Source organism: Oncorhynchus kisutch, linkage group LG9 (genome assembly GCF_002021735.2).
Source record: "Oncorhynchus kisutch isolate 150728-3 linkage group LG9, Okis_V2, whole genome shotgun sequence".
Taxonomy (NCBI): Eukaryota; Metazoa; Chordata; class Actinopteri; order Salmoniformes; family Salmonidae; genus Oncorhynchus; species Oncorhynchus kisutch.
Window position 1 is genome coordinate 24,806,524 of NC_034182.2, and position 12,928 is coordinate 24,819,451.

At 46.6% G+C, this 12,928-nt stretch overlaps 1 protein-coding gene across 1 annotated transcript in view; it reads right to left on the reverse strand.

Annotated features, from left to right (window-relative positions):
• The window catches only part of LOC109896487 (sushi, von Willebrand factor type A, EGF and pentraxin domain-containing protein 1-like), a 133,933-nt gene that overhangs the window by 84,799 nt on the left and 36,206 nt on the right, over positions 1 to 12,928 (reverse strand). Inside the window, 2 exon segments of the mRNA XM_031832222.1 lie at positions 2,188 to 2,364; positions 4,082 to 4,337. Of these exon segments, the coding sequence (XP_031688082.1) occupies positions 2,188 to 2,364; positions 4,082 to 4,337 (433 nt within the window).

Sequence of the window (12,928 nt, forward strand, 5' to 3'; positions counted from 1 at the left end):
ATGCCTTGGGCATTTGAAAGAAAATGGTAGAGATTTGTTATGGTCGTAGAGATTTGCCTGCCTATTGGCTAGACCAGGGATATTCAAATCTCACCGCAGTACTGCTGGTTTTCTGTTCTACCTGATAATGAATTGCACCCACCTGGTGTCCCAGGTCTAAATCAGTCCCAGAATACAGAGGAAGTGGAACTGGCTTGGAGGTGCAGATTTGAATTTGAGACGGCTAGACAGACAGAGAGACAGGAAGCAGTGTGGTCTAGCTTAGCGTCACACGGCGTCTTCCTCCCTTAGAGACTGGATGTCTGTCTGTCTGCTTACACGCACGCACACATCCACCCACACACAGTCTGCTCTCTGCAATTCATTAAACCGTGAAACAGCAATTAATAAGCAGACTGCCTTTCGTCTTGACATCTGATTGTGATTTGGGAGGCGTTCGCCATGATGAACCTGATGGTCTCTCCTCTCAACATATTTCAGGGGCGGTGTTACATTTTTGTTCTAACCTAGCAGTAACAGCACAACTAATTCAACTAATCATCAAGCCCCCTCATTTGTTGAACCAGGTGTGCTAGTGCTGGGCTCGAACAAAACGGTGCACATTGTGCTAATAATGTGCACAAAAAAGTCCCTGCAATCCAGAGAGACACATAGAGAGAAAACAGCCTTGATTGTTACCCATTTACTCCTGTAAAGAAGAGAAGATTGTTGGCTAGTTTCGCTCCAATTAGAAAACGGGATAATCATCTGATTTGCTACTGGCGCCTTCCCTCCCGCCCCTCTGGGTTACGGGTGATCGCTATCCAACAATGCTGATGGTTAATACAGCTGTCAGTCATCGTGTGGCCCGTTGTTTGTTGTTCGTTCTGCAGCCTCCTAACTCTCCAACAATGACAGAGCTTACTAACTGTGTTGTTCACCGAGGAGCCAGTTGATTAAATCGTCGGCCCAGACGTGTTGTTGGGCTGCCTCAGACTAGACTGTCTTTCAACAAATGTCTTTGTAATGTCTGCTAATGTTCTCCTACATCTAATACAGATTCTGAAAAGATCAGACATGCTTACACAGGAGAGAAGGAAAGAGGTTAGAATGTGTTAAGCTGGAAGCAATGTACATGCAACGTGTGTGTATGCTCAGCTGAGGATGGGGGCAGAGACACAGAGAGGGAGGGAGAGAGACAGAGAGAGTGGAGAGAGAGGGGGGTGGAGAGAGAGAGAGAGACAGAGGAGGGGTGAGACAGAGGGGGAGGGGTGAGGGAGAGAGAGAGAGAGGGGGGGGGGTGGAGAGAGAGAGAGAAGGGGGTGAGAGAGAGAGAGAGAGAGAGAGAGAGAGAGAGAGAGAGAGCGGGGGGGTGAGGGTGAGAGAGAGAGAGGGGGGTTGAGAGAGAGCGAGAGTGGAGGGAGGGTGAGAGAGAGAGAGGGTGGAGAGAGAGAGAGAGAGAGAGAGAGGGGGTGGAGAAAGGAGAATGAGAGAGGGACCAAGAGAGAGAGGGGGGAGAGAGAGAGGGGGGGAGGTGGAGAGAGAGAGAGAAAGGAGAATGAGAGAGAGACCAAGAGAGAGAGAGCGAGACCCCTGCCAGGCTTCTCTACACACTGATAGGTCTAGGGTCAACACACACACGCGCACGCACAAGCACTCACACACATACACACACACACACACACACACACACACACACACACACACACACACACACACACACACAAACGAAACACACAGCCCAGGGTCAGCTCCTACACCTTGGGGAAATCCTGTATTTCTACATCAGGATCTCAGTACAGACTGCCTACACGGCCTCCTTAGTGAATGAATGACATTTGGACTATTTGACTTTCACTCACTGTGAGCTCACAGGCATCCTGGGGCCAAGTGGTCTATTTTCACAGGTGAACTAGCCCAGGCTGAAACTCTCTGACATCACATAATAAGCTTCACCACCCTGTCTCAAACCAGCACGATGATGTCACTCTCCAAATTACCGGGTGATGTCCTTACTAACAAAGGTTCTTGAAACCACTGCACTCAGAACGTGTGGTGTGTGGACTCAAATTATGCCATTAGATGCATAGTAGAAGACTATAGTTTAAAGTGTGTTTTATGCTTACTTATTCATTCAAGAGGCAACAAGAACAGAGTCAACATGGCTATCCTTCCTGGGCCCATTCCCCTGTGTCTGTATCCTCCTACCTGTGCATTCGTACTGCAGCCCCTTGCCGTAGTGGCCCTTCTCACAGATGCAGTCGTACTGGCCCGTGTGGGTGCCACACTTGCAGCTGGCCATGATGTCACAGCAGTCCGCTCCGGCCTCGCACAGGGACGAGCAGCGGGATAGGTCTTCCTGGATGTAGCTTCCTGTCGGCAGGTCTAAGGGGAGACAAAGGTCATAAACACAAAGGTCAAAGGTCACCAGAGGATATTAGCAACGTTTTTCTTTCATAAACCTTATTATCTTTTTTTTTAACGAGATTGCAGTTCCGCTCCTCTTACGCATCTTATAGTTCTTATGATGAAGGAAAAATTTGGGATTCAGAGAGGGACAAAAGGGATTTTAGTCAAGGAGCATGTGTTCGTCTTTTCTATACAAATTGTGATATTAGAAGGTAACCAATTGGTTGGGTCAGCACTGGTGGGAGAAAACTGTTTTCTGAGTCATTGAAAACTATGGAGTCAATTCCAATCCTGTAGATTACTGTAAATTGGCCTACTACTGTATAAACATCTGTATTGCGTAATAGTAAAAATGTTATGTAGGCTACGCTAAGCCAGGGCTGGATAAACTTATCTGCCTCACTCATAAATAATAACAAAAGAAGCAGGATTGGCCGAGTGATTGTTCTTCCTGAGAAGTAGGAACCAAACAAAGAGCATTGTGGGCCAGATGTTTGAGGATTGTGTTCGGTCAAGGGTTTGGGGTCGGCGGGGGTAAAGACCTGGGTTCAAATGTTTTAGCTACACTTAATTGAGTTTGTCTGGTGCAATGGAATCAATGGTATAGGGCTGGAGTGGAAGACTGGGACTGGGGCTGAAAATATGGCTGAAACTGGGGCTGGGGCTGAAACTGGGGCTGAAGATATGGCTGAAACTGGGGCTGAAGCTATGGCTGAAGCTGGGGCTGAAGCTATGGCTGAAGCTGGGGCTGAAGCTATGGCTGAAACTGGGGCTGAAGCTATGGCTGAAACTGGGGCTGGGGCTGAAAATATGGCTGAAACTGGGGCTGGGGCTGAAACTGGGGCTGAAGCTATGGCTGAAACTGGGGCTGAAGATATGGCTGAAGCTGGGGCTGGCGATATGGCTGGAGCTGGGGCTATAGGGCTGAGGAACTGGTGTTTGGGTTGGGGTTGGCAGAGCCAGGAAGCAGACTTGGAGAGGGAGAGTCAGTAAAACAGAGACACACGGCAGGGAGACCTGATAACATGCACTGGCTGCCTTGGCTCACACTCTGACAACCTTATCCCTCTCTCAGTCTGACAGAAATGATTTACCACTGTCTAGTTTCTAATAGACCGAGTCCTAAATGGAACACTATTCACGGTTCGGCTCTTGCATGTTGTTGTTTTATGGTCCGATGCAACTGATGTCTGAGAAACGATGACTCCACTACTATTTCTGGGTTCTGCTCCCTCACATGGACTGTGGGAATGGAGAAGGTATTTTACCGCCTTTTTGATGGTGTTATGTGTTGGCTAGACACACGAGACATACAGGGCAAACTGTGCGCACGATGTGGATGGAATTCCGCTGAAATTCCCACTGGGTGCAGACGTCAGTTTAACATGAGTTTTTATTTACATTTGGTTGAGTTGTCAGGTTAAAAGACGAAATTCCCTTAAGTTGATTATTGTTGAAATGACGTGGTAACAACGTTCATTCAACCAGTTTTTGCCCAGTGGGTTAGTCAAATGGGGCTGCTGTGACCTTAGTTGAGAGAAATATATCCCACTCAATATTTCCTTGTGCTAGCCTGGGTACCAGTCCGTTTGTGCTATCATTCCATGTTTCTCATGACAAGGAATGACAAGGAGTGAAAAGATAGCACGAACAGACCGGTACCCAGGCTATTCAAGTGCCCCATCCGCCTCACCTTCGTGCAGTGCACGGCGAGCCAGGGCCTCGAACTCTGCAAAGTTGTGTACTAGGTAGCAGTGCTGGTCCTTAGGGTGTGAGGCCATGTCATGTAACTCTCTGATGTTCCCCTGCCAGATCCCCAGGGTGTAGATCTCCACCCCCTGCGCCCTCAGAGCGGCCGCCACCGGGCGAGGGTCGCCCCCGTTGGAGTAGCCGTCCGTTATCAGGAAGATCACCTTGGTGGCGTTGGCCCGCGAGTGACGCAGGATTTGCTGTGGGAGAATGAGAAGATTAGAAAACAAAGAGATTGGTAGAATTGGTACAGGAATGGATGGTGGATTCGCTGTGGAAGAATGAGAAGATTTTAAGAATGAATACAGGTGTGAATGGATGGTGGATTTGCTATGGTGGAATGAGAGGATTGGAAGAATGAATTCAGGTGTGAATGGATGGTGGATTTGCTGTTGTTGATTGAGAGGTTTTGAAGAATGAATACAGGTGTGAACGGATGGTGGATTTGCTGTGGTAGAATGAGAGGATCTGAAGAATGAAGGTGTATACAGGTCCATACAGGTGTGAATGGATGGTGGATGTTGTTGGATCGTCATCAGGTACTGCACAGAGTGAATTGAATACAGTAACCATGTCTATAGCAAATGCATTCAGCCTTTACAGCAGCAGCCAGCTAACCACTAGAACATTAGAGCAACCCTGTTATAGCAGAGTGGAGCTGCTGCAGACACACACATGGGTTCAAACACCATTCAAAATCATTTCAAGTACATTATCTGTGTTTGATGGAGCTTGCCTGGCGAAATGGGACCAATAGAATAGTCCTAAAAGTGTAAACGCTGCCCATCTGGCTTTTCTAGGCAGGTTAAAGCAAACCAAGTACTTTAATGATTTCAAATAGTATTTGAACCCAGGACAGGACTGCCTCTCTGATTCCGAGGGGTTGGGTTAAATGCGGAAGACACATTCCAGTAGAATGCATTCAGTTGTACAACTGACTAGGTATCCCCCTTTCCCCTTTCCTTTCCCTCAGACACATGGTCTGGTTCGCATGCACTAAGTTTAGCTGGAGCTTGCAACCAATCCCTGTACAATTAGGCAGGCCATTAAAGACACAGAGAAACATTATTTCCACAGCCCAGAAGTTAAATCCTGGAGAGAGAAAGAGTGTGAGAGACATCTGCTCTGCTGGTCTGCGTTGCTCTACTGTACTGTACATAACACGGCAAGCCAGAACTGCTACAGTTGGTATGTTTATTTGGAATGAAATGAATTGAAATGGTATGGATGTGCGGAAAAGGGGGAAACAAGGACTATAAAGGAGCTGGGGGAGTGAAAACAAGATGACGTGAGTGTGAGACATTAATGGAGAGACGTTGACACAAAGGGTAGTTCAATAAAATAAGTTCATATCATGGAGAGAGTGAGACAGAGAGTGAGGGAAAGATCATGGAGAGAGTGTGACAGAGAGTGAGGGAAAGATCATGGAGAACGTGAGAGGATTGGAGACATGGTTGTAAGGGCGTGACCAAGGAGAGAAGTAGAGAGAGATAGAGAGAGAGCGAGAGTGGGAGGGAGGGAGAGAGCGAGAGAAAGAGAGAAAAGAGAGAGAGAGGAGAGAGAATAGAGAGAGAGAGAGAGAGAGAAAGAGAGAGAGAGAGAGGAGAGAGAATAGAGAGAGAGAGAGAGAGAGAGAGAGAGAGAGAGAGAGAGAGAGAGAGAGAGAGAGAGAGAGAGAGAGAGAGAGAGAGAGAGAGAAAAAATAAAGAAATGAAGAGGAAGCTGGTGTTCTGTTCTTTATTGTCTAATTGGCTGCACTTCAAGCATCTCCGGCGGGGTAAAGTAATTACAGAGGCCGTGAAGCGAGGGAAGGAAGGATGGAGAGATGGAGGACAGAGAAGGGGAGGGAGGAAAAGCCTGGCTTCTCTGATCCTCTCTTCAAAGTCAACAGAGAGGCACCCTGGTTCTCATCGCAGCCTTCCAGGCCTCTCTGCCGCTCGCTCCCAGCTGTCAGTGCACCCAGGCAGGCTGACTCGTTACAGTGAGGGGCCTCGCTGATTCTCCCTCCCTGGTTCTCCCTCCCTGGTTCTCCCCTGGACCTAAACTGTCTGCTGTCACCAAACCACAGTGATGTCATTGTGGCCTGTGCCCAGGATGGGGTGGAGTAGAGGAGAGAGAGAGGTGACTGAGAGAGAAGTGTGTGTTTTGGGGTGTTTTAGGGTATTTTATGAGGTGCTCAAAGGTCTGTGGGGTTGCAAGAGTTTGTGTTGGGGTGTGAGACGACGGCTGGTGGAGAGCAGGGGGGTGACACAGCTGTGTGTTTATTTTTGTACATTTTATTTCACCTTTATTTAACCAGGTAGGCCAGTTGAGAACAAGTTCTCATTTACAACTGCGACCTGGCCAAGATAAAGCAAAGCAGTGCGACAAAACAACAACACAGAGTTACACATCAACAAACGTACAGTCAATAACACAAAGTAAAATAAAAATAGACAAATCTATGTACAGTGTGTAAAAAATGTAGAAGAGTAGGGAGGTAGGCAATGAATAGGCCCTAGAGGCTAAAATGATTACAATTTAGCATTAATACTGGAGTGATAGATGTGCAGATGATGATGTGCAAGTAGAGATACTGGGGTGCAAAAGAACAAGACAGTGAAGTTAGAGAGGAAGATATAAGACTCCAGCTTCAGAGATTTTTGCAATTCGTTCCAGTCATTGGCAGCAGAGAACTGGAAGGAGAGGCCGCCAAAGGAAGTGTTGGCCTTGGGGATGACCAGTGCAGTATACCTGCTGGAGCGAGTGCTACTGGTGGGTGTTGCTATGGTGACCTGTGAGCTGAGATAAGGCGGGGCTTTACCTAGCAAAGACTTATAGATAACCTGGAGCCAGTGGGTTTGGCGACGAATATATAGTGAGGGCCAGCCAACGAGAGCAGACAGGTCGCAGTGGTGGGTAGTATATGGGGCTTTGGTGACAAAATGGATGGCACTGTGATAGACTACATCCAGTTTGCTGAGTAAAGGGTTGGAGCTATTTTGTAAATGACATTGCCAAAGTCAAGGATCGGTAGGACGGTCAGTTTTATGAGGGTATGTTTGGCGTCATGAATCTTGTTCTAAAGGCAGCTCGGCAGAGTGGTCACTAGCTGGCACAGCCACAAAGTCATAAAATCTGACCTTAACCCTTAACCACACTGCTAACCCTAATGCCTAACCCTAACCTTAAATTCATTGTTTTCATAGATATTTACAATATAGCCAATTTTGACTTTGCAGCTGGCCTATCTAAGGGGAAATCTCTCAGTTCTGCCTCCAGGACACGACTCGTGACAATAAACATCAACCTGCATATAAAACAGTTGTGGGCCTCACTAATTGTAGGATTTGGCAGCTCGCAAGCGAAACACTCCTTTTGGCATGACGCCTTGGTGTGTGTGTGTGTGTGTGTGTGTGTGTGTGTGTGTGTGTGTGTGTGTGTGTGTGTGTGTGTGTGTGTGTGTGTGTGTGTGTGTGTGTGTGTGTGTGTGTGTGGGTGGGTGGTGGGGTGGGTGTGTGTGTGTGTAGATAATAGTACTCAACCAACACTATGAGCTTTGAGTGAACCTACAGTATGTGCATTTGGAACCTTTTGATACTGTACAGAGTACATCTCATGCATTTCCTCAGGCCTACTGTGAGATACATCCATCCATGAAAGATAGAAAGCAGCAGCAATAGGATAGTGTACTGTTGAAGTCGGAAGTTTACATACACTTAGGTTGGAGTCATTAAAACTCCACAAATGTCTTGTTAACAAACTATAGTTTTGGCAAGTCAGTTAGAACATCTACTTTGTGCATGACACAAGTCATTTTTCCAACAATTGTTTACAGACAGATTATTTCACTTATAATACACTAAGTTGACTGTGCCTTTAAACAGCTTGGAAAATTCCAGAAAATGATGCCATGGCTTTAGAAGCTTCTGATTAGCTAATTGACATAATTTGAGTTAATAGGAGGTGTACCTGTGGATGTATTTCAAGGACTACCTTCAAACTCAGTGCCTCTTTGCTTGACATCATGGGGAAATCTAAATAAATCCGGCAAGACCTCAGAAAATAAATTGGAGACCTCCACAAGTCTGGTTCATCCTTGGGAGCAATTTCCAAACGCCTGAAGATACCACGTTCCTCATACCGCTCAGGAAGGAGATGCATTCTGTCGCCTACAGATGAACGTGCTTTGGTGCGAAAAGTGCAAATCAAACCCAGATCTACAGCAAAGGACGTTGTGAAAATGCTGGATGAAACAGATACAACAGTGTCTATATCCACAGTAAAACGGGTCCTATATTGACATAACCTAAAAGGCCGCTCAGCAAGGAAGAAGCCATTGCTCCAGAACCGCCCTACCTAAAAACGCCAGACTACGGTTTGCAACTGCACATGGGGACAAAGATCGTACTTTTTGGAGAAATGTTCTCTGGTCTGATAAAACAAAAATAGTACTGTTTGGCCATAATGACCATCGTTATGTTTGGAGGAAAAAGGGGGAGGCTTCCAAGCCGAAGAACAACATACCAACCGTGAAGCACGGGGGTGGCAACATCATGTTGTGGGGGTGCTTTGCTGTCCTTTAGGGACTGGTGCACTTCACAAAATAGATGGCATCTGTAGGTAGGACAATTATGTGGATATATTGAAGCAACATCTCAAGACATCAGTCAGGAAGTTAAAGCTTGGTCGCAAAATGGGTCTTACAAATGGACAATGATCCCAAGCACACTTCCAAAGTTGTGGCAAAATGGCTTAAGGACAACAAAGTCAAGGTATTGGAGTGGCCATCACAAAGCCCTGACCTCAATCCTATAGAACATTTGTGGGCAGAACTGAAAAAGTGTGTGCGAGCAAGGACGCCTACAAACCTGATTCAGTTACACCAGCTCTGTCAGGAGGAATGGGCCAAAAGCTTGTGGAAGGCTACCCGAAATGTTTGACTCAAGTTAAACAATTTAAAGGTAATGCTACCAAATACTAATTGAGTGTATGGAAACTTCTGACCCATTGGGAATGTGATGAAAGAGTTAAAAGCTGAAATAAATTAGTCTCTCTCTATTCTCACGACATTTCACATTCTTAAAATAAAGTGGTGATCTTAACTGACCTAAAACAGAGAATTTTTTATGTCAGGAATTGTGAAAAACAGAGTTTAAATGTATTTGGCTAGATTTCTGTCAAAGCTTTAGAGAGAGAAAGAGAGAAGGGGAGAGCGAGAGAGAAGGGGAGAGAGAGAGAGGAGAGTACCAGCTGCTCAGCAGGCTCTGCTCACACTTACAGTCCCTGTTGTTCCATAAGGTGTATTTTTAATCTGTTTTTTAAAATCTGATTCTACTGCTTGCATTAGTTACCTGATGTGGAATAGAGTTCCAAGTGGTCATGACTGTCTGCCTCCCATAGTCTGTTCTAGACTTGGGAACTCTTAAACTTGCCCAAGCCAATGGCATGTACCAGATGCTCAGCAGGCTCTGGTCACACTTACTGGTCTGAGGCCAAACCACACGACTAACAACATTGGACACTTTATGGAACATAAGGCCTTCACTATCTCACCCTGGAATATCCAAGGCCTGAGGTCATCTGCCTTTGGCCTAAAGAGCAGGAACCCAGACTTCAACAAAGAAATCCAAAATAGAGACATTGTCATCCTACAAGAAACATGGTATAGAGGAGACGGATCCACTGGTTGCCCTCTAGGTTACAGAGAGCTGGTAGTCCCATCCATCAAACTACCAGGTGTGAAGCAAGGAAGGGACTCAGGGGGTATGCTAATTTGGTATAGAGCAGCCCTAACTCACTCTGTTAAATTAATCAAAACAGGAACATTTTACATTTGGCTAGAAATTCAAAAGGAAATGATCTTAACAGAGAAAAATATCCCCCCACTAGAATCCCCATACTTTGAAGACAGCTTCTTCGTCCTGGAGGGGGAAATCAATCATTTCCGGGCCCAGGGAAATGTCTCTGGCGACCTAAATACCAGAACTGGACAAACACCTGACACCTTCAGCACACAGGGGGACAAACACCTACCTGGAGGTGACAGCATTCCCTCCCCCATATGCCCCCCTAGACACAACTATGGCAACATAACCAACAAAAACTGGTCACAACTCCTGCAGCTTTGTTGCACGCTGGGTATGCACATAGTCAACGGTAGGCTTAGAGGGGACTCCTATGTTCCTATGTTAGGTACACCTATAGCTCATCTCTTGGCAGTAATACTGTAGCATACTTTATCACTGACCTCAACCCAGAGTCTCTCAGAGCATTCACGCCCACTGACACCCCTATCAGATCACAGCAAAACTTCTTCGATATAGGGTGCGCTCTTTTAATTTTTGGATAAAAAAACGTTCCCGTTTTAAACAAGATATTTTGTCACGAAAAGATGCTCGACTATGCATATAACTGACAGCTTTGGAAAGAAAACACTCTGACGTTTCCAAAACTGCAAAGATATTTTCTGTGAGTGCCACAGAACTGATGCTACAGGCGAAACCAAGATGAAATTTCAAACAGGAAATGCCCCAGATTTTGAAGGCGCTGTGTTCCAATGTCTCCTTATATGGCTGTGAATGCGCCAGGAATGAGCTTACACTTTCTGTCGTTTCCCCAAGGTGTCTGCAGCATTATGACGTATTTGTAGGCATATCATTGGAAGATTGACCATAAGAGACTACATTTACCAGGTGCTCGCTTGGTGTCCTCCGTCGAAATGATTGCGTAATCTCCAGCTGCGTGTATTTTTCCATTTGCTTCAGAGGAGAAACCAAACTGCCACGAATGATTTATCATCGAATAGATATGTGAAAAACACCTTGAGGATTGATTCTAAACAACGTTTGCCATGTTTCTGTCAATATTATGGAGTTAATTTGGAAAAAAGTTTGGCGTTGTAATGACTGAATTTTTGTTTTTTTTTCTTAGCCAAACGTGATGAACAAAACGGAGCGATTTCTCCTACACAAATAATATTTTGGGAAAAACTGAACATTTGCTATCTAACTGAGAGTCTCCTCATTGAAAACATCCGAAGTTCTTCAAAGGTAAATTATTTTTTTGAATGCTTTTCTTGTTTTTGTGAAAATGTTGCCTGCTGAATGCTAGGCTTAATGCTATGCTAGCTATCAATACTCTTACACAAATGCTTGTGTAGCTATGGTTGAAAAGCATATTTTGAAAATCTGAGATGACAGTGTTGTTAACAAAAGGCTAAGCTTGTGAGTGAATATATTTCTTTCATTTCATTTGCGATTTTCATGAATAGTTAACGTTGCGTTATGGTAATGAGCTTGAGGCTATGATTACGCTCCCGGATACGGGATTGCTCGACGCAAGAAGCGAATTGTGTCACGCCCTGATCTGAATCACCTGTCCTTGTGCTTGTCTCCACCCCCCTCCAGGTGTCATCCATCTTCCCCATTATCCCCTGGGTACTTATACTTGTGTTCTCTGTTTGTCTGGGCCAGTTCGTCTTGTTTGTCAGGTCAACCAGAATTTTTATCTCAGCTCCTGCTTTTCCCCAGTCTCTCTTTTTCTCACCCTCCTGGTTTTGACCCTTGCCTGTCCTGACTTTGAGCCCGCCTATCTGACCACTCTGCCTGGCCCTGGCCTGCACCTTTATCCCTACCCTGGATTACCGACCTCTGCCTGACCTGACCCTGAGCCTGCCTGCTATCCTAAACCTTTGTCCCACTACTCTGGATTATCGACCCCTGCCTGCCTTGACCTGTCATTTGCCTGCCCCTGTTGCTGTAATAAACATTGTTACTTCAACACAGTCTGCATTTGGGTCTTACCTGAAACGTGATAGTACGAATTGGCCATGACTGACCCAGCAGACTTGGACCAGCTCCGCAACGCCATCTCCTCCCAAGGAGTCACCATTGATAGGCACGAGTATTTGCTTTGCGGCCTGATGGAAGGGTTCCAGGACGTGGCCGAACGTCACAACCTAGAATTGGACGCATTGTGGGAGCAATTCCGTGGGTGGTCTACCAGGCAGCCTACCACAATGGTAACCTCCCAGACCCTCAGTAACCCGGCTGGTACCAGCGCCATCACCCCGGTTTCCCGGGAACCCCTCTTACCTCCCCTGGAGTGCTACGACCGAGATTCCAGAACCTGCCGGGCCTTTCTCTCCCAGTGCTCCCTCATTTTCGAGCTGCAGCCTTCTTCGTTCCCCTCGGACCATTCAAGGATAGCGTACATTATTACGCTGAGGGCACTCGCTTGTGCCACGACGGTGTGGGAGCAACAATCCACCGTATGCCTCAGTCTGGAGGTATTCGTGGCGGAGGTGAGAAATGTTTTCGAGGCTCCGGTGTCCGGGAGAGAGGCTGCCCAGAAGTTACTCCAGCTTTGACAGGACTCCCTCAGTGTGGCAGGCTATGTGGTGGATTTCCGCACGCTAGCAGCGGAGGGTGCCTGGAACCCAGAAGTGCTGTTCAACATGTTCCTGCACGGATTATCAGAGGAAGTAAAGGACCTGCTTGCAGGCCGGGAACTACTGACGGATCTCTACTCACTCATCGCTTTGACTATCCGGATCAATGGACAGCTACGGGAATGTAGGAAGGAGAAGTGGTCTGATTGCGGTCCCAATCGCTCACTCAAGGATCCCACCTTGCATCTGATGAACTCCGGAAGTCCCCGGCATCTACGCCCCCGAGAGGATCCGAGTTTACCCGAGTTCCTCCAAGAGCCTCCAAAGTCTGCCATTTACCTCTTACCGAGCCGATGCAACACAGACTTAACACCCAGAGTTGTCTGTATTGTGGTACTGCCGGTCATTATGTGTCTACAG